The sequence below is a fragment of the Ochlerotatus camptorhynchus genome, unplaced genomic scaffold (assembly GCF_037179485.1).
Source record: "Ochlerotatus camptorhynchus isolate MF236.1 unplaced genomic scaffold, CSIRO-AGI_Acam_v1.1 ptg000443l, whole genome shotgun sequence".
Taxonomy (NCBI): domain Eukaryota; kingdom Metazoa; phylum Arthropoda; class Insecta; order Diptera; family Culicidae; genus Ochlerotatus; species Ochlerotatus camptorhynchus.
In genome coordinates this window covers 6,464,472-6,490,682 of record NW_027040929.1, presented here as the reverse complement: position 1 = coordinate 6,490,682, position 26,211 = coordinate 6,464,472, and the positions used below count along the sequence as shown (strand labels likewise).

Genomic DNA, 26,211 nt, shown 5'->3' with positions numbered 1-26,211 from the left:
TTCCTGTTGATAACAAAATAAGTATTCAATTTGATGTTATGCTAAGGCAATGAAAACAAACCCGTAACAACATATTTTTAAAGAGCAAATGTAGAGCAAAATGAAAACAAAATTTGGTATCAAATTTGTCAATGTCTAAACTGAAATCAAATTATGATTCAGTTTGATGTTGATATCAAAACTTGATATCAATTTGCTGTCATTTTGATGCTGGACTTTGCTCGGGTACATGTCCCTAATTTGGGCCCATACATAAATTCAGCCATCGGCTAAATTTTCAATAACGACCAAAAATATCAATTAGTACCGTCCTAATGACGCGTTCATCTAGATAAAATTGATAAATAGCAGACTTTTAGCGATGGGCCCAAATTAGGGACATGTAGGCCGACATTACCTACATTTCCCCACCTATTATATCTATAATAGATGTTGTTGCAAATCTATCTGAAATTAAGTATTTGCTACCTATATTCTAATTACATATCTGCCACATATGCGAAAGCTTGATACAATACCTTCCCGTTTTTGGAGATACGTGCTTCTTTTTATTCTGTTTAACTTTTTTTTTATAAAATCCATCTAATGTTAGATTTATTTTGTTACATTAGGGTTAGTGTGCCAGTTTTGCGTACATGTATTACAAAATTGTTCTAACCTAGCATCGACATTTTTTTTTTAAATATTGAAAAACTTGAAGGAAGGTTATTGAGGTTTGTGAAATTATTTAAAAAAGTCAGATGCGCCGAGGGGTCAACAAAATCGGGTCATTACTATATATACAGGGTGTTTGGTACCGGGTTGTGGGTTGTATATATTTTTAGGGTAGATAGGGCTCTTAAAGGTATGGAAGAATCCTCATGAAACATAGGGTCGGAAATAACTGCTAAGTGAGTTGTTCTATTTTTTATAGCCAAATTTAATTAGCTATATTCTTTCAATATTAATGTGTTTTTATTTAAAAATACCAAATGAAAGATTGAGATCTTATCTATTGAAGCTTCTTTGAGAAGAACTCGATTTAAGTTAATTATGATACATCAAAATTGAAAAGTATGTTGAAAGTACCAAAATAACTGTCAAATAACGTACATTTTAATGTTTTTAAGTTGAAATTTTCATTACTGTTAATCTATTTGTTCTACAAAACATTCTCCATCCAGTTCGCTAGATTTGTGCCGTTGGTAGTAACTTTGTAGGTTTTATGATTTCTTCGTAATTATTGATTTAAAACGCAGGCCGCATCGTGCTCTATTGCCGTGCGGAACTATTTGCTTTTTGCTGAAAAAAAGTGTTACTGCTACCTAAAGCTACAACAAATTTAAACAGCACTTCAGTGCTCAATATACCTGGAAACTGTCTACCTTTTTCGACTCTTATTCCTCTTCGATCCTTTTTTGGACCCTACTCGTGGTAATCCTTGGATATCGATTTGGAAAATTCCTCTTCAAACCATCATATTCTTATAGTAATCTGCTTGGATTCTATTTGGACTAAAGTTTTATTGCCGCCATGGAACCTAAGTGCAAAAAAGGGCAATCTTTTGATCCCCCTTCTGATGAAATTAATTTGAGCAATCAATTTGATTTGCTCACGGATGATGCGAATGATCAACGTCCAGGAAAAATTCAATCAACTTTCCCGGCTTAATGCTTAAGGAAAAGATTCCCCCTATTGTGACTATATGTGCCCGGCTTATGAAAAAGATTCCCCCTCTTGGGATAAACACTTCCGATCTTCATGCTTTTCGCACGGAACTTTTGACCTTCGTCAAATTCAAGTTTTCACTGCAAATTGGCACCCCGAATGTCGTGTATTGGCTGAAACATTGGACAGATTCAAACGTCTTCTCAAGTATCTTACTGAGAAGGAGCATCAATTTCATACTTACGACACCAAAACTGAACGTGTGTTCAAGGTCATGTGGTGAATCCCTGGATCAGATCAGGGTTCTGATGCATAGTCATTATCGGTGTCATTCCTTAATTTTGTTGCTAAGGAATCCAATTTTGGCTGACAAAGGGGCACGCCTTTAGAGGGTGTTTCAACACTCCGAAGGGTATAAATAGCGGGACCTTTCAATTAGAGTCGGATCCTTGCGATAAATGTGACAACAACTGTAAAAAATCGAATACTTCATCATTTCTCAATAGTGATGGAGTAATACGACATGCACTAAACTAAGGACACGGGATATACTACAATAGATCAAATTACTGGTCGTAGTGGTGTTAGGTCGCGAACAGAGGAAAAAAAAGCTCCGCAGACGTAGGTACGTTGATTCCAACAGCCACCAAACCACTTAAGGAACGACCTCGAGTCAGTAAAACCGTTTAGAGCTAAACATCTAAATTACGTAAGATACGAAAATCGCGCAAATTGCGAACGCCACGCGAGACAACCGTAGAGAAAAAAAAACAGCTTATTATCACTTAAAGAGTGCCACCAAAATAAATGTGATAGCCTTTGGCAAGTTGATTAATTTTGGTTTCCTCCCTAGATATTCTACTTATTTTACTATTGAGCTTTGATTCAATTTAGTTATTTTGCCGCACGTATCAATCATTTCAAAATTTCGCGACCGTATAGAACAAATTCTAAACAACATAAGCTCAAAAAACTTTTGGTAAGCTCTACCGAATTGCGGCGCGTTGATTCCGACAGCCACGAAAAAGTTAAACATGCATCAATACCACATACGGAAGGATCGATTTTACAGTCACGTAGGGTTTAGTTCATAGATTAACATTGACTGCTGTTTACAAATGCAAATGTTTCGTGTTCAATAAGAAATAAGCTAACTTAAATATTTTAACCGCATATATCAGAGATTTCGCGTATTGAGAGGATAATATAGTTATCGAGTACAATAAACTCAGGAGAAAACAATACCTACAAAAGATTAAAAGTTATCAATTGTCACATACCTCTACTTTTACTTATTTCCTAAACTATTCCTCTCCTTTTTAAGCTGAGTAATTCTAAATGGTCTGCTTGCGTTTTCTTATTGAAGATTTGAGAAGATTTATTCTACAACTTATTAGATGATTAGACTTTCTGAAGTTTCTTATTTAAGTTCATTTGATGATTACGATATCGCATTAGTCTAATTTAATAAATAATTGAAATCTCTAATTCGCCTAATCAATCATGCTTTATTAAGTACCTGCACTAGTGCTTGTAATCTAAACTTAAACGTGTTTCAATTACTTTTGATTTTATCAAAAGTATATCTTAGGTGACACTTTCAAAAAAGACTAAAATGCTTCATTTTGAAGTTAGTTTCCTAGCTGATTTTTAAATTATATAGGGTATATGCTCCAACTATGCTCACACGCTTCCACTATGTCGCACCACAAAAATACATGGGTATGGCAAAATACCCGAGCAAAGTCCAGCATCAAAATTACAGCAAATTGATATCAAGTTTTGATATCAACATCAAACTGAATCATAATTTGATTTCAGTTTAGACATTGACAAATTTGATACCAAATTTTGTTTTCATTTTGCTCTACATTTGCTCTTTAAAAATATGTTGTTACGGGTTTGTTTTCATTGCCTTAGCATAACATCAAATTGAATACTTATTTTGTTATCAACAGGAAAAATGGATAACAAATTTGGTTTTCAGTTTGCTCTCACTGATAGCAGAACTAGTTTCCAATGTGATGTCACAGGAAGATATGTTTGCTCTCAATTTTGATATTTTAACCGTTAAAACGACCAAAACGACAACAACCTGAGTAATCATTATCAGCGAAATCACAACATCAAATTTAGATTTCAATTTGATCTCAGACTTTGCTCGGGTAGAAGCACGCCACAGTGGAAATCCCGAGCCATAGTTCAAACACTTATCCCAAATCAAAATGAAGCACATATAAGATTAGTTGTGGTGGTGTTCCCGGAGTAATACTTCAATGAAAACAACAATGAAAGCTTGTCACACAAATAGAAGGAGCACTGTTGGAGAAATCAATTGATATTTTTCCGCTCTCATGCGCTCGCAATATCACGCGTGATATTGGAACAAAATATCATGCTTGATATTAATTTTACAAGCTCCTTTGATATTGCGAGACTATTCACAACGTGCAAAAATCAAGCTGAGAGTTGACTCTACAGAAAAATGATTCTATTGCACATCGTTTTCTTAGAAAGAGAAAGCATAGTCAGCTATATCTTTTTAATTTTCACCGATGGCAGGCGCGAAGGGACTGCTGCAAGCCGTTATGGAAGTTTCGGTTGCATTCGGGTGTAAAAAATCATTAAACTCAATCTCACCACAGTTTGGTGAGATTTGCAGTTGGTGAGTTTTGTTAGCTTGATATTCCGAACTGCGATATCACAGCTTGCAAAATCAACCGCAGTTGTTTGCTTGTTGATTTTTGTCTACGAAAATCAAGAGTGATCTTGGGCGTTGGTGAGATTTGATATTTTGATATTTTCCCAACACTGGTCAGTGCCTATAAATAAGCGTACTACGACGCGGTTCTCAATCAAAGGAGTAACAAGTGTGATACTATTACTGCTGGACTAGATCTTTGGTTTTCTCATGCAGTGGCTCATCCGAGAGGGGAAGCTTAGTAATCCCCATTGCCTGCCCATGACGCCATTCTACCGCGGCATGAGCCAGCAACGCTGATCATAAACCTACCGTCTCCAACACTTAACTATAACGCTTGAAATTAAGCCCGCCCACTAACAGCAAGGAGCAAAAACTAGCAAGGGGAGGGAGTTGTACCAGTCCAAGTAATCAAAATGAAAATGAAATTCCGTCCTGGCGATTTGCGTAACAGGATTTCTAATGATTTTTATTTAGTTCACTTCAAGTCTTGTGAACTAAACAATCTTAAGGCCTTAGAAAAAGCTAGCCTTATGCTCCATGTTCGAATAAAGTAGGAACACTTCAAAGACTGGAGGAAGTTTCCAAAACCTCACCCAGTGCCGTTAGTGCCAGGGATGGGTCACGGAACAAAAAATTGCTACATGCCACATAAATGCATGAATTGTGGTGATTCCTCTCACGCAAAGGACGACGGTCCTGTGAAGGAAAATGCTAAGAAATTTAAATGTTCAAATTGTGGTGAAAACCACAAATCCAATTTTTGGGAATGTAAGACTCGCAAAGCGATCCTACAATCTCGTTCTAAACGACAGGTAGGAAACGCTCCACGTTCTCGACCAGGAACAAATTCTACATTCGTACCCGTAGGTACAAATATCACCCCAGATTTCAAATTCTTCATCTTAACCTGCTCCTCTCGCTGCTAACAATGTTCTACTATTGCAGCGGGTAGAAATCAAAATACTTGCCAACATAATTCTAACGGAAATTTTCATAATTTTGATTTAGGTACCAGAGCAAATGAGCCTGGAAAATAAACGCATTATATATATAAAAAAAGGTACCATTACTGCTGCTAAAATTGAATTTTTACAGAAATAATTAATTGACATGATTACTGATAGCATAGCATAGCATATGCGATTGCACAAATCGTGGGGAGCTATAAACTGGTCAATCAATACATTTTGCAGAAAATATCGTGTGTTGTCGTGAAAAAACACTTTGGATTAGTGGTTTTTCCCACACATCAAAATTTGCAAAACAAGCATCGCATTATACACCTGGCCACATTCTTACAATTGCAGAGGATAGGAAGGAATATTAGTCCAACATATACTTAAGAAGGTGCTTGTAACCCATACTACCTTAGTACCTTCATAGATGCCTCGGAAGGGAACATTTGTGTTAATACCCGAGCAAAGTCCAGCATCAAAATGACAGCAAATTGAAATCAAGTTTTGATATCAACATCAAACTGAAATCATAATTTGATTTCAGTTTACACATTGACAAATTTGATACCAAATTTTGTTTTCATTTTGCTGTACATTTGCTCTTTAACAATATGTTGTTATGGGTTTGTTTTCATTGCCTTAGCATAACATCAAATTAAATACTTGTTTTGATATCAACAGGAAAAAATGATATCAAATTGATTTTTCAGTTTGCTCTCACTGATAGCAGAAATAGTTTTCAATGTGATGTCACAGGAAGATTGCTTTGCTTTCAATTTTGATATTTTAACCGTTAAAACGACCAAAACGACAGCAACCTGAGCAATCATTATCAGCGAAATCACAACATCAAATTTAGATTTCAATTTGATCTCAGACTTTGCTCGGGTAGGAAGTGGAATATATTTAGGAATCTCTATTCGGCAATATAAAGTAAAGATTATGTGAAATATAATTAAATAAATACAAAAGGAAAATCTCAACTGTCTTTTCATGTTTTCGAAGCTGTTCCATGCACTATTCTTGCCACTATTCTCCAGCACGCGTTTTCTTTTTACACTGAAGCATTGACCACTCTTTCGCCTGCGTTACTTAATTGGAAGCTAACTTCCAGGATTCGCAGCAGAATCTTAACTGACATGATTACTGATATGCTAAAAACTAACTCCATGTTTGATGCTATTCTAACTGGAGTAAAATTTGCGAACAATATCGACTTACCTTACCAATCAGGCTAAGGCCTTGTTGTCCTCTGCTGTCCGAAGAAGTCGTCTCCACTCTACTCGATCCATGGCCACAGTTCGCCAGCCTCGTAGTCTGCGAAGGGTCCGCAGGTCACCTTCTACTTGGTCGATCCACCTTGCCCGCTGCGCGCCTCTTCTTCTTGTTCCTGTTGGGTCGCTTTCTAGAACCATTTTCACTGGGTCGTCGTGCGGCATTCTTCAATTTTTGCAATGTGGACGATGGATGGTTCTTCCAGCAGCTGGTGCAATTCGTGGTTTATTCGCCTCCTCCACGTTCCGTCATCCATCTGCACTCCACCGTAGATGGTACGCAACACCTTCCGTTCGAAAACACCAAGGGCGCGTTGGTCCTCCACGAGCATAGTCCAGGTCTCGTGGCCGTAAAGGACCACCGGTCTAATCAGCGTCTTGTAGACAGTCAACTTCGTGCGGCGGCGAATTTTATTCGACCGGAGCGTCCTCCGGAGTCCAAAGTAGGCACGATTCCCTGCCATAATGCGTCTTTGAATTTCTCTGCTGGTATCATTTTCGGCGGTCACCAGTGAGCCCAAATACACGAACTCATCGACCACCTCGATTTCGTCACCGTCAATCTGAACTCGGGGTGGGAGGCTAACATTGTCTTCCCTAGAACCTCTTGCTTTCATATATTTTGTCTTTGATGCGTTGATAGCAAGTCCAATCCGTCTAGCTTCAGCCTTCAGTCTGATGTACGTTTCCGCCATCATCTCAAAGTTCCGTGCCATAATGTCAATGTCATCGGCGAAACCAAGGAGCTGGATGGACTTCCTGAATATCGTGCCACTCGTGTCTATCCCAGCTCTTCTGATCACACCTTCTAACGCGATGTTGAACAGCAGACACGAAAGTCCATCACCCTGCCGTAACCCCCTTCGAGATTCAAAGGGACTCGAGAGTGTCCCCGATACTCGAACAACGCACGTCACTCGATCCATCGTCGCCTTGACCAATCGCGTCAGTTTATCCGGAAATCCGTACTCGTGCATAATCTGCCATAGCTGATCTCGATCGATTGTGTCGTATGCGGATTTGAAATCGATGAACAAATGATGTGTGGGCACGTTGTATTCGCGGCATTTCTGCAGAACCTGCCGAATCGCGAAAATTTGGTCCGTGGTAGCGCGGGCACCCATGAATCCCGCCTGGTATTGCCCCACGAACTCTCTTGCATATGGTGACAGACGGCGGCATAGAATTTGGGAGAGTACCTTGTAGGCGGCGCTCAGCAGTGTGATCGCGCGGTAGTTGCAGCAATCCAACTTGTCGCCCTTTTTGTAGATTGGGCATACGACACCTTCCATCCACTCCTCCGGTAATATCTCTTCCTCCCAAATCTTGGCAATTACCCAGTGCAGCGCTCTAGCCAGTGCTTCACCACCGTATTTCAATAGCTCACTTGGTAGTTGATCTACACCAGTTGCTTTGTTGTTCTTCAGCCGACCGATCTCCTCCTCAACTTCTTGAAGATCAGGGGCCGGTAGCCTGTCGTCTTCTGCGCGTGCTCCAAGGTCTGTTGCCGTGCCACCTTCGTTTTCTGCTGCTTCACCGTTGAGGTGCTCGTCATAGTACTGCTTCCACCTCTCAATCACCTCACACTCGTTCGTGAGAAGGTTACCGTCCAAGTCCTTGCACATATCGGCTTGCGGCACGTAGCCTTTGCGCGAACTATTTAGCTTCTCGTAGAACTTCCGTGTGTCGTTTACGCGGTACAGATTTTCCATCGCCTCGCGATCTCGGTCTTCCTGCTGACGCTTCTTCCTTCGGAAAACCGAGTTTTGTTTGTTCCGCGCTTGTCTGTATCGCTCCACATTCAATCTCGTGCGGTGTTGCAGCATTCTCGCCCGTGCTGCATTCTTCTCCTCTACTAACAGTTTGCATTCGCCGTCAAACCAGTCATTTCTTCGGTCCGGGATTGCAGTACCTAGTGCCGCTACAGCAGTACTACCTATGGCTGAACGGATGTCCCTCCAGCCATCTTCAAGAGAAGCTGCGCCAAGCTGCTCTTCCGTGGGTAGTGCAACTTCCAGCTGCTGCGCGTAGTCCTGGGCAACTCCGGTGTCCCGTAGTTGCTCAATGTTGGGTCGTGGCGTTCGACTTCGACGTGTGTTATGCACCGTCGAGAGTTTTGAGCGCATGCATACTGCAACTAGGTAGTGGTCCGAATCTATGTTCGCACTGCGGTACGTGCGGACGTTGATAATGTCGGAGAAGAATTTCCCGTCGATTAGAACGTGATCGATTTGGTTTTCTGTGTGTTGGTCAGGTGATCTCCAGGTGGCTTTGTGGATATCCTTGCGGGGGAAAAAGGTACTTCGAACTACCATACCCCGGGAGGCTGCAAAGTTCACGCATCGTTGGCCGTTGTCGTTCGATACGGCATGCAGGCTGTTTGGCCCGATTGCCGGTCTATACATTGCCTCCCGTCCTACCTGAGCGTTCATGTCGCCGATGACGATTTTGACGTCCCGTTGCGAACAGCCGTCGTACACCTGCTCCAGCTGCGCATAGAACGCTTCTTTCTCGTCGTCGGGTCTCCCTTCGTGTGGGCAGTGCACGTTGATGATGCTGTAGTTGAAGAAACGGCCCTTAATCCTCAACTTGCACATCCTCGCGTTGATCGGCTGCCAACCAATCACGCGTTGGCGCATCTTACCCAGCACTATAAAGCCGGTTCCCAGCTCGTTGGTGGTGCCACAGCTCTGGTAGAAAGTAGCCGCTCGATGCCCGCTTTTCCATACCTTTTGTCCCGTCCAGCAAAGTTCCTGCAGTGCTACGACTTCGAAGTTGCGTGGTTGAAGTTCGTCATAGATTAACCTATCGCAACCCGGGAAGCCGAGCGATTTGCAGTTCCATGTTCCGAGTTTCCAATCGTAGTCCTTATTTCGTCACGTAGGTCTGTGCCGATTGTTCCGATCCGTATTTCTTTCTTCGGTATTTGCAACTTTGTTTTTTTCCAGGGCGGCTTGTTGGGCCTGCCCCAACCCCCTGTCTCGCCGGGGGACCATCGTGCACAGCTCTGTTTAGAGTCCCACGCTGGCACTAGGACGGTGATCAGCCGCTCCTAACATGGAGAACAGACGCCGTTTTGAGCCGCACCTCCATGGTGAGCAGACGCTCAGGTTTGGTGAAGCATTTCCTCTATCACCGTACTATGGTTACCGCGCCAGTGTTCGCGTCGCACCTCTTCACTTTGCTATTGCCGGACTGGCAACATTGCCCAGGCTACGCCAACCAGCTGTGTCCATGTTTCAGCTGGTAGTCTTTTGTTATCATATGACTCGAGGAGGCGTGAAGTAGGAACTTGTGAGGACCAGGGCTAGGTATTCCGCTCCTTCCAGGTTGTCAACTCACCATTTTGTAGCCCAATGTAGCGAACAATATCGAACACCCCTCGAAACATACAAAAATCCACGAACCCCTCTTTTTATCTGTCAAACTTTCATAGCGAATCAAAACAAACAGAGTGTAGTACTAGAATTTCGACTAGAATGGGGTACGTTAATCGATTTGCTTAGGACCAATAGGCAAGTAGGGAGCCAATTTAAAATCGTTAGTTTCCACTGGTTGGTAATATTATGTTTGATGATTGTTCTGCAGGTTATTACACCATTCAATATCCAAACAGCCCAGCATGCTTTTCTAAAGCAAGAAATCCCTTAACTATTGATTTGGTCTTAACTGATTCATGTCAAATTTGTAGCCAATTGGTTACCCATGCTGACTTCGGTTCTGATCACCTTCCAGTAACTTTTGAAATATCCCAAGAAATAATTTGTAATCCTAACAGCTCTACTTTCAATTAACATAGAGCTGATTGGGAGCAATATCGAACATTTATGGAATATAACTTCGATCCAAACATTCCTTTGCAATCCAAAGATGAAATTAATTATGCTCTTGAATCTCTGACTACTTCTATAGTTGAAGCAAGAGCTGCCTCAGTACCAAAATGCGAGGTTAAATTCGATTCAATTATAATAGACGACGATCTTCAGCTCTTAATCCGTCTCAAAAATGTTCTTAGGAGGCAATATCAAAGAACACGCGATCCTGCCATGAAATTTATCTGGCGGGATTTGCAAAAACAGTTTAAAAAGTGATTATATGCCCTAATGTTTCTAAATTAGACCCGAGTTTCCGAGATTTTTGAAGAAAAAAAACTTCAAAAGCCTATTTCAGCGCTTAAAGAAGGTCTAAAATTTTGATTACAAATCCGGAAAAAGCTCAAAAACTTGCTAAGCAATTCGAGAGTTCCCATAATTTCAGTTTTGTCTTACTAGTCCTATTGAGATTCAGGTTGCTCGGGATTATAAGAATATTTTCTCTGGGGAAAATATTTTTGATGATTCCTGGGGGACGAAGTAAGATCTATAACTAAAAAGTTTCAAAATATTAAAGCACCAGATAATGATGGAATTTTCTATATCCTCATCAAAAAACTCCTAGAGAGTACCTTTTCTTTCTTGGTAAAATTATTTAACAGATGTTTTCATTTGGCATACTTTCCTGATAAATGGAAAAATGCAAAACTTGTTTTAATTTTGAAGCCGAATAAAAATCCAGCTGAAGCTTCTAGCTTCCGCCCAAAAAGTTTGCTTTCTTCAATAAGTAATCTTTTTGAAAAGATAATTTTGAATAGAATGATGCTTCCCATCAATACGAACTCAATTTTTGCAGATGAGCAGTTTGGATTTCGCCATGGGCATTCAACTACTCATCAACTCTTAAGAGTTACCAATTTAATTCGTTCAAACAAATCTGAAGGCTACTCAACTGGAGTTGCTCTTCTAGACATAGAAAAAGCATTCGACAGTGTTTAGCATGAAGGTTTGATTGCTAAATTGAAAAAGTTTAATTTTCCACTTTATATTATGAAATTAGTTCAAAATTATAACTAAAAAACGATATCATTTACAAATGAAACCATTGCATATTCACGACGCTCTTTTAATGTTTGTATGTTTATAAGCATGCAGCGTGCTTCATATGATGGAAGAGGAAATGAAGTCCAACCTAATTTACGAAGAGCGTATAATAGAAATTGTTTTTGTACTGATTATAATCTTTCTTCGTGCGTGATTGAAAATGGAGACCATACAATGCTGCAATATTCCAGTATTGACCTCACATAGGCAATATATATTGTTTTAATTGTGTAAGGGTCCTGAAAGTTATAGCAAAAGCGCTTGATAAAGCCTAGCATGTTATTTGCCCTGTGAATAATTGTATTGTAATGGTCTATGAAAGTTAGCTTAGAGTCTAAGATAATTCCTAAATCCCTAACTCTTTCACATTTCGTCAGGTCCAGGACCTTTTGAGGCATCTAAATTTTTTAAAGCCTGCAAAATGTCCTGCACTTGAAGTTGATTGAAGCCAATGTCCCTTGAAAATTCTGGATAAAATGCAAAATAATCGCGGTCACGATCTTCTTCAGAAAATGTCGTATAAATTTCTTGAAAAAATTTTGCGAATAGATTACAGTTTTTTTTTCCGAACTATCACCGACATTTTCGTCTGCATTATTGAAGGAAAATTGTCAGATTTTAATTTCGTTTTTACGTAATTAAAGAAGTTCTTCGGACAGGACTTTATTTCACGTTCAGTTTTTGCATTATATTCTTCAAATGCAGTACTGATAGCTAAATTCAGTTGATTGCATAGATCCAAATAAATTAATAAATTATTACTACTATTGTGTTTTTTATAAATTTTATGTGCTTTTTGCTTCCGATTTTTCAAGTTTTTTATTTGTCTGTTAAACCAGACTGGATTTTCTGTGTTTCTGTTACGTCTTTTTTTCTTCAAAGGTATTTCTTCCGAAATTATTTCTGCTAAAATTTTGTAGAACACGTCTATACCAATTTCGACATTTCCTACATTCCTTAAAATTAATTGCCAATTGACACTGTTTAATTTAAATTTTATTTTTTCGTAGTCTGCTAATTTGTATTCAAAGACTTCTTCGTATTCGCAGTCGTTGGGTCTTTGGTTTTCATGCATAAATAAAGAATATTCGATTGCTGTGTGAAACGCTTCATTTTTCCACAGTGCATTTAATGATTCGGTCACACAGAAATCTTCATAAATATTCGTTAGTAAAAAGTCCAAATAGCAATTTTGTTGGTTTTTGATGTGGTTAATTTCGTTCAGTCCTAAATTAGCAGTTTTGTCAAAAATGAACTGCAATGTTTCATTATCCCCAACGACTGGGAGTAAGATACATTCATTTTCAGAGTCCAGAATGAAGTCAGCATGGCGTTGATTAAAGTCTCCATAGATGTGAACTTTAACCTCAGGAGGAAGGTCAGATAGAATTTGTTCAGCACTTTGGAAGAAGGCTTCATAAGTGCTTTTATGAGCATGGTCTGGTGGAAAATACACTGAGGCGAACACGTGCCTTTCACCGGCTATGTGTGATTTCACCCAAATATGCTCAAATTCTGTAAATTTTGGTGTAAAGATAATTTCTGAGTTAAAATTGGCCGAAAGAGCTATAAGAACTCCACCACCTGACTTCTTCTGTGTTGCATGAAAATTTCTGTCGTCTCTGAATACATTAAAGGCATTTCCAAAGATTTCTTCACTTTTTACGCTTTCGTCCCAGCTTGTTTCAGTTGCCAGAATGACCGAAAAGGATGAGCATAATAAATGTTGATAAAATGTTCCTTCATTTTAGCTGGGCTTTTCATGCGATTGAAATTTTGACAATAAATCAAAATTTCAGTCGCATTCTGTCTGTGTGAAGAAATTGTTGGAAATACGTCGGTTGATAAAGTATGGTCATTGTTATTATTAGTTACCTCAGTCTCATGCCGAGCATCGTTATATAGAAATAATGAGTCTTCCTCAAGGTGCGTCAGCGGCGTTGAAAATTTACAGGATTGTAAAATTTGAGGTCGGCCTCCCTAGTAGATTGTAGCCTTTGCGTGCGTTCACTGGACAGGAATGTACGGTAGGATTGCAGGTCTGCCAAGGCGTCGTTTCGAGTAATTCCAAGTTCTTCATGGACGTCCAGGAAAATTTCGTGCAGGAGATTTCTGTCTTTTGGTAGTCCTTCAGCTGCTAGCATTAGAATAGCACTGGTTTTGGTGATTCCGCGAATACATGTTGATGATGGCTGGTCATGCAGGAAGGAGAGGTAGATCCGAACAATGTCCATAATTTTCGGGTCCCTTAGACGCGCCTTCAGGAAGCGTTGGTCGCCAGTTACGGACTGTTCAGTAAGTCTCACTATTGGCGGACGCATGGGGTCCAGAAGAGGAGGGTGTTCTCGCTCAGTTGGTTTTTCAGTTCGATAAGGGTTAATAGTTTCCCCTTTTTCGAAATTAATGAAATTTAGTCCGCTTTCTTTGGGTGGCCGAGAAAATTGTATTCGTGCAGCAGCCAAAAGTTCTTTATCCAAAGGTAATGCAGTGCTGTTGTAGAGATGGCTGCTTCGGGTCCTGTTGTTGTTTATGTTGTTATTATTGCTGTTGTTGTTGTTATTGTTGTTGTTGTAGTTGTTGTTTTTGCTGTTGTTGTTGCTGTTGTTGTTGTTGTTGTTGTCGTTGGTGTTGTTGTTGTTGTTGTTGTTGTTGTTGTTTTTGTTGTTGTTGTTGTTGTTGTTGTTTTTGTTGTTGTTGTTATTGTTGCAATTGCCAATAGTGTAGTTGTTACTGCCGCTGTTTTTGTTGGTATTGTTGTGGGGGTTGTTACCTGGTTTCTTTTCTTGTTTTTTGCGCCTAAGTCTGGCTTTTTCCTCGTTTTTTTCCTGGAGACGGCGGGAATGTTGCTTGGCGTCATATTCTGTCCAGTCACGCTTACATACTTTTTTATTTCCCAAGATTCGCCAGCTGGGGGCTGGTTCGTCAATTGTGTAATTCTTGGAAATGATGACGACTGGTGTTGAAAGAGATTTTGCCATTTCTTCTATGTGAGATTTTATTTCACATGCTAGTGTACTTTGGGAGTCCGCTAACTCATTCTTGAGTGTGGAAATTATTGCAGGTAGCTGGTTAATTGAGTGCGTTGTTGTTGTTGTTATTGCCGCTACTGCTGCTGTTGCCGCTGATTTGGTTGCCGCTGATTTGGTTGCCGCTTTTACAGCTGTGCAGGTGTCCGCCGAAGGTGTGTCCAGAATTGATGAAATTGCATTTTTCATTTCAACAGCAATAAGTTTGTTGCTGCTGGTGACGGTCGACATGCTACGCTTAATATTGTCAAGCATTTCTTCAATGTGTTCAAGCACTGCGTCATGCGCCGCACTGAGGTTTTTGAAGTTAGTAAGCAATTTGTGATTTGCTTCCAAAGTATTGCCAATGTTTTCTTTGATGCCATTCAATGTTGTAGACAGTTCCTTCAGATTAAGTTCATTTATGAACTTATCCTGGCAGTCTTGGCACAAAGGCAGCATGAAGGTCCGAAGAATGTCTTCATGATTTCGCTGTGCACCAACACAACCTGCATGAAAGGTCCGGTTGCAGGTGCCATGGCAGCGCCATAGAAAGCGATTGTCTTTTTGCACTCGCGTCGGATGATAAAAAAAAAACACGGAGTTCACGCGGGTCAGTTTTTAAAATATGATAAAAAATTGTTTGGATATTTAAAAGTATATACAAGAGCGCTGCTAAAGCGCGTCCGAACGCAAAGGTGGATCGTTATGGATCTGATGTATCCTGATATAAACAGGAAATCCAAACTTTGCCTGACGTATAAACTTCTAATATTTAAACAAGTTTTTAGACCGGTCATGCTTTACGATGTGCCAATATGGTCTAGTTGTTGCACTACCAGGAATAAATACTGAATCCTTTGAATAAAGTTCTGAAGATGATTTGAAGTTGTCTCCCTGGTACAGTATTACCGAGGTACATAGAATTTTGGAATGTTGAGACTTTAGAACAAATGTCCAACAAAATAATTAATAATTTCAAGCAAAAAACGTTACAATCTTCAATTGCAACGATTAATTCCCTTTATACTAAGATAAGATTTAGTTTTACTTTTTAGATGTCTATTATTATACTGATATGCAGGTTTAAAAATTGCCAAGGTAGTGTAGGAGTTCAGTCCTATTCGGTAAAATTTGTCCGAACCCTCTGTACAGACGAACGAAAGTGTGCAACAAAGATGAAATTTAAATTAACCACTTCATTCGAGCAGATAAAACGACGTTTACTACCACTCGAACTTTGAAATGAAACATTATTTTGAGATTTTTTCTTCTAGAACCTCGAAAAAAGTAGCCAACATTTGTGCGTTTCACAAAAAAATAGAAATTAGTTGGTCCAGTTTTGTGAAATCGCTGGTAGAAAGTCACGCCAAAACTGCTTGACAAAGTGGTCAATTGCATGAAAAGCTACCTACACACTAATCGAGTCAGTACGGTTTTACCGAGTTTTTGAATTGCGGAACTGTTCGGTAAAAGTTTAAAAATCTGTGGAAAATTTATTAATGAGAATATTTGTTCTGAACTTGTACATACTTAGTTCTGTTAACCCCATTTAATGATAGAAAATAAAATTGGTCGATTTCATTGATTCCTTACGGATAACGGTCATTTGAATGTTTACCGACTTTTTCAGCAATTCAAAAACCCAGTAAAAAAATACTGACTCCTGTAAAAAAATCTTAGTGTGTATATATACCTCACCTCAGCTTGTTCCGCCTGCTAACGTCAAGCACTTGATAGCACTCCTATTGAATGGTCGAGTGAAGTAGTCTACCTTGGTCTCACCCTCGATAGCAAATTGCTATTCCGATCCCATGTGGACAAGACATCAACCAAGTGTAACATCTTGATCAGGTCGCTCTACCACCCTGTCCCTCAAAAACAAGCTTGCTGTCCACAAGCAGATCATTCTGCCGGCTATTCAGTATGGTATGCCAATCTGGGAGAGTTGTGCTAAAGCTTTAGAGGATCCAAAACAAGATCCTCAGAATGATCCTTAAGGGGGAAATACAAGTAAAATTTTTTTTTATCGATTATTTATACTTTACTTTATTTTTTTTAATGCTACGGGCACGAGGAAGGAGTGATCTATGGCCCCGGTATCGCCGATTAACCGTAAGTTTCAGATATCATGTTTTTACACAACCCAAAACTTTAAACGCGTTTTTCTCGAAACGGTGTTTTCCAAATTGGCGGGAAAGATAAAGGGCGAACACGAAATTATTGCGACACCGAAAATGTCATGCCAATTTTCTTATAATGTTTAGAATCAAACCAAAATTTTAGGGTAGTTTTATACATATATTTACTTCAAAAATCAAAAGAAAAGTTAATCGATGGAGCCTTGAGTGTAAAATTGAACGCATTTTCGCTTGATGCCCTCCATCAAAGTCTTTACAGTGTCATCCGGTACCAGTTTCTCAGTTTTTTTTTCCATTTTCTTAACATGTCCTTCTCGTCTTTGACTGTCTTCATGCTCTTCCGAAGATCCCGCTTCATTATTGCCCAGTACTGCTCCACCGGGCGCAGCTCCGGACAGTTTGGCGGATTCATGCCCTTTGGAACAAAATGGACAGAAGTGGCCTCATACCACTCCAGGACACTTTTAGAATAGTGGTATGATGCCAAATCTAACCAAAATTGCGGAGCTTCGTCGTGCTGCTGCAAGAACGGCAACAGGCGCTTCTCGAGGCACTCAGATTTGTAGATCTCGCCATTTACTGTGCCCTTTGTCACGAAAGGCTCACTCCTCAGTCCGCAAGAGCAGATGGCCTGCCAAATGAGATATTTGGAGGCGAACTTCGACATTTTCTTCTTCTTAAATTTGTCGTCCACGTCAAACTTGCTCTTGCCGGTGAAAAACTCCAACCCCGGAATTTGCTTAAAATCGGCTTTTATATACGTTTCGTCGTCCATCACACAGCAGCCATATTTTGTCAGCATCTTCTCGTAGAGCTTCCGTGCCCGAGTTTTAGCCGTCGATTGTTGCCGCTCATCGCGGTTTGGGAAGTTCTGTACCTTGTATGTATGTAGTCCAGCTCTCTTCTTTGCATTCTGGACGTAGCTCTGCGACATGCCGATCTTTTTAGCCAAATCACGGCTTGAGACGTTGGGATTTGCTATAATCATCCGCTTCACCTTTCCCTCCGTCTTTTTGTTCTCCGGTCCCGGTTTTCTTCCAGCTCCTTTGCCGTGGTCCAACGTCAACCGCTCCTGGAACCGCTTCAACACTCTGGAGACGGTTGAATGGTGAATGTTCAACATTTTTCCCAACTGCCGGTGCGACAGGTCAGGAAATTCCAGGTGTTTGGAAAGAATCTGCATGTACACAATACACATCAATGAGAAAGTGTGCAAAATTTGGTTGATTTTTACCCAATGGTAAAAAAGTTATGCCCTGTTGAATGTGTCGCAATAATTTCGTGTTCGCCCTTACTCAAAAAGTTCACATCCAAATGACTTGAAACCTGGCGCATCTTAAAGGAAATAGATTTTTACTCTATGTGAAACACTGATATCATGAAAAAATAAACTATAAATAATTTTCAGGTCTGCCTAAAGTGGAAAAATAAAACAGTGAAAAATCAACTTTTTTTTTAATTTTTAAATCGTTTTTTTTTTTCTGGGTTTTAGAGGTTCACATAGAACAAAAATCTTTTCTGAATAAGGTCCAATTGATAAAAGTAAGTTTTGTCCATTTTTCAGGTCTCTAGAACGCCCGCCAATTACCAATCCCCACCGGAGGCGACCTCCTTCCGATGTGACCCCAAGAAGCCACAGAGGTCACACATCAATGACAAAAATCTCAAATGTAGAGGAAGATTTAAGCAATTTAATGCAAAAAACCCCAAACGTTTGCGTTATTTCATTTGCTCACAAAAAAAATCCGAAAGTCGTCGAGTTTTTGACGTGTTACTTGTATTTTCCCCTTAACAGTCCACCGCGAACTCGTAATTCTGAGATTCACCACCTGGCCGGTCTTCAAACACTCGAGAAGCGAAAAACTTCCACGCTGGAAAGGTTCAGAGTCGCCTGTCTACGATCAAACCACCAGATCATTCGTGATTTGGCAACCTAGTTTAAGTAGTTAGGCTCCTGTCAGGTTCCTGTGCTCAAGTAGGTAGGTTATCAAAATTTTTAATTCAAACAAAAACAATCCCATAAAGGGTATTCTGTAAAATAGCGCTAAACGCAATCATCACATTAGAATAACCAATTAACTAGAACAAAGATGAAGCGCCAAAGACTAATCAATTGAAATGTTAAACCAAATGTTGAAACATAAAAAAAAAGAAAATAAACGTAAATTTTACTACTACTACTATCAGCGGCTTTTGTTGCAAAGTAGTTCTCAGATAAACTCTATTGTGAAGATAGTTACTTATACACTCCGAAAGAACAATCTCAGATAAAGTGACGTACGAGGATAGTGATTTTGAAAAGTATTATTGAAGTGCGAAAAGTGAAGTGGCAGCTGATTTTTACCGGTTTTGGAATGCGATACAAGTTAATTGTTGAAGCAAATTGGTAATAAGTGTGTAAAGCGAGCTACGCCTTTGTTTGAGTCGCTTTTGTAAACCATTTTTGGCTGCTATGGAAGTTTGCAGTTCGGCAGATTGTGTCGGAACAAACCGGAGTGATTTTTTAATAGCAAGAAAGTAATTAAAAGAAAGTAAAATTAGCTTTTGTTTCTATAATTTTGCCAATTAGTAGTCCTAGTCAACCGGCTATGGTTTATTTGCTTATATTTTTGTAATATTGTGAAAATTTAGATCCGGAAATTTTCTCAATACGAGATTTTGGAGTTTTGTGCCGATTTTCGGTGCTGTTATATGATTATCGGGCAATAAGAAAAGTAACGCAGAAATTTGGCAGTTTGCGGATACACGATAAACGGATTGCAGTAGGCTATAAAGGTGTTGTTGGTTGCTATTGTGGATTTGGTTGCTACTAGATTACGGTTTTGGTTATCGCGACCATTTTGAGTGGAACCGTGTTGCAGGTCCTTTTGTTTTGCTTGTTTTTTTTCTCTACCTCAGACGAGCCATGCCACTGATAGGTTCTATTGAATCTTTTGTCCTTGGTACTAGCTTCACACAATATGTGGAGCAGATTGAATGGATCTTCAAGATAAATAAGATTCCACAAGAAGAGAAGCTTGCATATTTTCTGGGGCTATGCGGTAGAGAAACTTACAGCAAATTGAAACTTTTGCACCCTGGTGTTGATCTAGCTACTAAGACTTATGAGTCGATAATCGACTCATTAAAACGTCGTTTTGACAAAGCTGACACGGATATGTTTCAGCGTTATAAATTTTACAACATAGTGCAGAGGGAGTCAAAAACTGCTGAGGATTTTCGTTCAAGTGTAAAACGGAATCATCCAAAATTGTGTACAATAATATAGAGGAAAATTTGTCGTATGAGTACCAATTGCAAGACGAAAACGATGAAAATTACCTGCATCTGTCCTGCCATTTCGTCCAGTTCCTCTTCCTGTTCTTTACAACGACGATCAAGTTCCATTTTCTGACGTTTCAGTTGAGCTATCTCCTCTTCGGTGCCGCCGCCAAAGGTCATTTCTTCTAGTTCACGTTGTAGCGTACTGTACTTTTCTTCTTTCAGCTCAAGTTCCAACCGCACATCCTGTTTTTCCAAATAAACAAAACAGAAGATATTTTTTTTAATTGAAACATGACTTAGTATTTGATTATTTGTATGTGTATACCTCAGAATAATTACAAGTCCTATAACAATACTCATAAATAGAACTGAAATAATCTCAGTTCTTTTTAACGCGATTTTATTTTTTTGAATTTAGCCTAATCCAGGATGGGAACAATATTTTAAATACAGTAATGAATCAAAAAAAAAAAAAAAAGATGTGGAAATACGGTTTTGTAAAATTATTGAAAGATAAAAATGTGATACGAGGAGGGGCTGACAAAATCGGTACATTAGTGTACCACCATATTTTTCATTGATTTTTTCAAACAAGTTGCAATACATTTGTTTGCAATTTGAGATCACATAATTCAAAATAGAAGCGAAAAAAAAACGCGTAAGAACAGAATTGTGTGTGTCTGTATTCTCAAAAATCCCCGCAAAAAAATTACTGTATAACTATAGTTGTTAACCCTCTACTGTATTTTTTTTAATAGGTTAATTTACCTTGTCTAGATCAGCCTGTGTAAAATAAAATTAGTTTTCAATTAAAACAATTAATGTACAGTAAATTTTACTCAAATGGTACCCAAGATAGCATTTTCCATTTAAAAATTGTAAATTTGTCATTTGTGATTTGTCCGGGGATGAGATTTGAACTCGTGACAGCTGCATGAATGTTAACCACTATCGGCCGTCCCCACAAAACATTGTGTTACTAGTCAAAAGTAATGTATACCTAATAATTGCATGATGTATCGCAGCAACTCAGTCAACGAGAGAAAAGTTTTGATTGAGTTATGTGTCACATATGTTTCACCGGTGTTCAAAACAATTTTGTTAACTTTTCTTATATTCTAGCGTAACAGTTGCATTCCTGGAATTTTGCATGACTTCAATGACTTTGGTCAGCCATTATTAAGGAACAAGTTGCTTCTACCATAGAATTATTCCAGACATCGCAGCTTGTCTCGTCAGTGGAAGTGAAAAATCATTGCCAATAACGCTTTGTAAATTGAAAGCATACTACGAATATTCTACCAAATACGTAATGAAAAATGTGCTGCCACGTTGCGCCGTGGAAGTGTCGCCACCTTCTCGCGTTCTGGCAAGTTTACTTGAACTTGCAAACACGAAACAAATGGTGCGTAAACGTGCCAATGAGACAGCAGCGGGCCATTCAAAGAAGGTGCTAATCAAGCCCAGAAAACGAGTACTGCAAGCCAATCATTATGCAGTACTCCCGGAAAAAATGGCGATGGTGACGCCGTTCCCATTGCAAGAAGAGAGCGGATTCCCCTGCTTTTCACGCCGGTGAAGGGCGTTGCCAAGCTGGGTGCCGAACTGGCAAAACACAAGCTGCTGCCTCGCTTCAAGCTTTGCAGCATCGGTACCAAAATCATGTGCTTGGAGGTGTACAAACATATTCGAATACAGTTTTGTTTCCTCAAATTTATTTATTTCGTCAACTTTGGAAAAGAGGTTAAAAGTATAATTTTGTCTTTAATAAAAATTAAGCAGTTCCTACTTTTTATGAGTTATAATGCCTTATGGAGCAAAAATATTGTTTTAGTTTATGCCGAGACATTGTAAAGTCAATGGTTTCGCAGTATTGATTGTAAAAGGAAACAAATAGGATGTTTTCTGAAGGACAACAACGTGGACTTCTTCACGCATGATCTGCCATCGAGCAAGCCACTGAAGGTGGTTTTGCGTGGATTACCGTCGTTTGAGGCGACTGCGGTGAAATCCGAGCTGGAGCGGCTTGGGCTCAAGCCTGAGGCAGTGTACCCGATGAACCGGCGATCCACACCAGCTTCCGCGTTGGATTTTTCTGAGGCATAAAAATCTCTGGTCACGTCTTCCTTCGGAAGGGAAGTAAAGCCGTTGGTCCCGGCCCATGTGTGTTGAATGGGTGCGATATCCTATGTAGGTGTGGAAGCTGCCTTCCTGCACATTCGATTGCCGTCAGTGGATGGCAATCGATGTCCGTCGGTGATTGGCACTAGATTGCGGAACAGAGACCGACGTTAAATAATGGAAATGAACCAGCTCACGAAGGGATCCACCAGTCTTGCGGCTCTGAGATCCAATATCCGGGACCTGTTTCACGTCATCATCAGTTGGGAGCATTACTGTTATGTACTCAATTTCTCTTGGGGTAGATTCATTGCCCTTACCACAACAGCACAGACGAAAACCTACCTTGTGATCGAGCCACCGACAGCTATGCACTTCACAGCCACCAGCGTATGGATCGAAGAGTCACAATTGGCTGTACACGCTACAGCCACCAGCGACGGGATGCTTCTCTCGAACGAAGGACCAAGACACAACTCTTGATCAAGCCACCGACAGCTGTGCACCTCACAGCCACCAGTAATGGGACGATGAGCCACTGACAGCTGTGCACACCACAGCTACCAGCGAAGGGACGATGCACCGTTGGCTGCGCACACCACAGCGGACAGAGTAGGAACGATGGGTCCCCGATAACGCTTCAGCCACCAGTCGTTGAGCTGCCAACAGCTGTAACCACTACAGCCACCAGCGAAGTAACCCTCTCTCTCTCTCTCTCTCTCTCGAAGGACCACGGCAAACTGCCGAACACAAGGCTACGATGAGCAGGGAAACAGGAAAGTTCAACTCTTTTAAAAGTGTCCACTAGGTGGAACTTATGGAAGATGAATCGATCACCACATGGATGAACGAACAGGAACTGGACGAAACACGAATGCTCGGGAAATCTCCGTTCTCGGACGAAAAGAATGAGATGAAAGATCTCAATTCTGCCTTTTTTTATTCGCTGCTTCCTCTTCAATGGTTAAATACAGGATACAGAATAATACATGAATTGCAATGTTGTTTGCTTTTAGACTATTTCTTCGGCTGCGTCAGCCAATCAGGATGCGCCATTCGATGACGTCGTTCATTTTCCTACTGGAAGCGTTCATCGCGTACATACTCCCGCCGGTTGGTCGTTGTGGGTAATAGGAAGAGGCGCCAACTTTCGAATGGAGCGCCGGAATACTCCCGTTACAGTCTTCACGTCGGCGACTCTGATCACGTCCCGGGTAAAGTGCAACAATTTTACCCAACCTCCATTACTGAACTGGTAGATTGTCTTCCATCAGTAGCACAATAGTACCCATTTTCACGTTTGGTTCACTTTTTGTCCACTTTGCCCTCGATTGAAGCGTTGATAGATAATCATGCGACCACTTTGCCCAAAACCGATTACGCAAATTGTTCATATACTGATAGCGAGGGTCAATACTGTTCCGAACTCCTCAAACGTCAAAATTGCGTTGCCCAAAGTCCGATATATGTGGGACTTGACAACCTTTACTCCTGCCTCCTACAAACCCCCGAAGTTGGGTGATCTAGGCGGAATGAATTCCCACTCAATTTTTCGTTTGAGCAGAAAATCGTTGATCTTCGTTCTTGCGGTCTCGTCACGGAACATCAAGTACAATTTGTGGAGGTCTTTCGAAGCACCAATAAAATTGGTCGCGTTATCAGACATAATTTTACGAACCATTCCACGACGGTTGGTAAAACGATCCAAAGCGGCGAGAAAAGCTTCGGATGTCAAATCCGAAACCAATTCGAGGTGAATCGATTTCGTCGTTAGCCAGACAAACAGTGCAATGTATGTCTTTACGTGTTTTGGCTTATACCTTCCTTCTTTCACAATCACTAGGCCGGCGTAATCCACACCAGTGAGTTCGAACGCTGCTGCTACATTCACACGCTCCTCGGGCAAATTTCCCATTAAGGGCTGAATTCCTCTCGGCTTAATCCTGAAACACTTTACGCAGCTTCGAGTCACTTTCCGGATGGCGGATCGAGCATTTACCAACCAGTACTTCTGCCTTATTGCTGCCAGCAAACCGGATGGCCCTTCATGCAGTCTCTCCTCGTGATATTGACGAATCAACATTTCCGTCACTCGGTGATTGCGTGGAAGAAGTAATTGGTGCTTGGCGTCATACGGTAATTTAAAGTTTTGTAGACGTCCGCCGACGCGTAGGAAGCCTTCTTCGTCCAGGAATGGTTGAAGATTCGCCAATCGCTTCTGCAACTCCTTACGCTGAACACACTGGATCTCCTCGTTTAATCCGGTCCTCTGCAAAATCCTTATAATGTACTCCATGCCTTTCGCATGTCTTGCACAGAAATGTATCTTGCATGTTTACGATTCTCCTTTTTCATTCGTGTCAGTTTAGTGAATCTCACCACCTGCACCAATACACGTTGCAGCTTGGAACACGATCCGCACCGCTCGAATACCGGAGCGTCTTCAACATCGACCGCTGGGTTACACACTTGAACTTGTCGCATTTCTGGTAACTCTTCATCTTGAATCAGCGGAGTCTCCTGGATATCGTAGTTAACATCTTGCAGAAACAGTGGACCATTCCACCACAGATCAGAACGATGCAACACTCCAGGGTAACACCCTCTGGACACCAAATCCGCAGGATTATTCTCGGACCTGACGTACTTCCACTCGTAGGCACTAGTCAGTTTGTTTATATCCAAAACTCGGTTTCTGACGGATTCTTCTTTATCTATGCCAGCACAATTTGGCTATCAGACCACAGCTTGATATCGTGGAATTCGGTTTTCAGAATAGGGATCACAAAACTAACCAGATTGGCCAATATCACAGCGGCACACAACTCTAATCTAGGTATTGTGAGACGACGCAGAGGGGCAATCCTTGACTTACTGCAAAGCAGCCTAACTGACACTGCCCCGTCCTCCTGAACACAACGCAAATAAACACAAGCACCATAAGCAGTACACGACGCATCAGAGAAGCCGTGAATCTCAATACGTTGAGCTCCAGGAGCCATAACACATCTCGGTATTCGTATCTCGTTCAGTTGTACCAACGACTGATGTAAGGTCACCCATCTACTCAACAACTCGCCCTCTAGGATCTCGTCCCATCCCAGACCATCAGCCCACAATTGCTGCATGATGGACTTAGCCAAAACGATCACAGGTGATATAAAGCCAAGGGGATCAAACAGTTTGGCGATTTGAGAGAGAACATTCTTTTTAGTCACCTTCACATCCGGTTGCTTCAGTTCCGGGCTTCTACAGGAACTGATCACATTTTTGGTCCTACAGAACACCTAAGGCTCTAATCGCTTCGTTGATACCGTATATACATACTGTTACCACAAGGCAATTAATTTAAAACCAAAACCATAAGATAACCCACATAGTTGCATCTCGTTTGCATAGCCCTAGCTGACGTTGATACCAAGGCCAAGAATATGGAATGAAAAGTAAGGCGAAAGGAGCGAGAGCTCGTTTTACATAATCTAACTGCAGTATTTACTTAGGAACGTTTCTGCGTTCAAGTGGGATAAACACGCCCACGCATGGCATGCTTGCGCATCTAGGTTACGTTTAGCTTTCCCTCTCTGTTTATCCTTAACGAAGGATACAATTATAATGTTTAAACGTTACAAATGTCACATTCTTATTTGTAGAGCCATATCAGATCTGAGTTACGAAAATAAATAAACATACAAGATATCTGAGAAATCCCAGATCTGAGAGGGCATAGTATATAAGGTCTAAACAACACAAATTTACCCTTTCAAGGGCGATCGGAATCCTAGCTAATTAGAATAGGCAAATTAGGTTAAAGTTCGGCATTGAAAGGGATATGTTAAACCCTGGACAAATCATGTAAAAGTTTTACATAATTATAAGTTGCTAATGCAACACGTAGCCGTAAGATCACTTTGTACAATTTTGTTGAATAAAATAAAGTTTCGTAGGTTACTCCAGATTCTTCTCTTTTTGAATCCGGAAGAACTTTCGGCCTAGAAGTGAAAACTTCTCTCCTTAACCGGAGAAAAAAGAAGCTCCTAGAAGAACTCTTGACTTGGAAGTGAAAACTTCTCTCCTTAACCGGAGAAAAAAGTAGCTTCTAGAATCGAGAAACAGTGTCTGACCTAGTAAGCGAAAGACTCTCCCTAACCGGAGAAGAAAGTAGCTTTTGGCGGCGACACGATAT

At 40.5% G+C, this 26,211-nt stretch overlaps 1 protein-coding gene across 3 annotated transcripts in view; it reads right to left on the bottom strand.

Moving 5' to 3' along the window:
- Mhcl (Myosin heavy chain-like) overlaps positions 1–26,211 on the bottom strand; it is a 138,450-nt gene that overhangs the window by 2,096 nt on the left and 110,143 nt on the right. For all 3 annotated transcript variants that reach the window (XM_065234855.1, XM_065234856.1, XM_065234857.1), the window contains one exon: positions 19,965–20,150. In XM_065234855.1, coding sequence (XP_065090927.1) covers positions 19,965–20,150 — 186 coding nt within the window. The remainder of the gene's footprint in view (positions 1–19,964; positions 20,151–26,211) is intronic.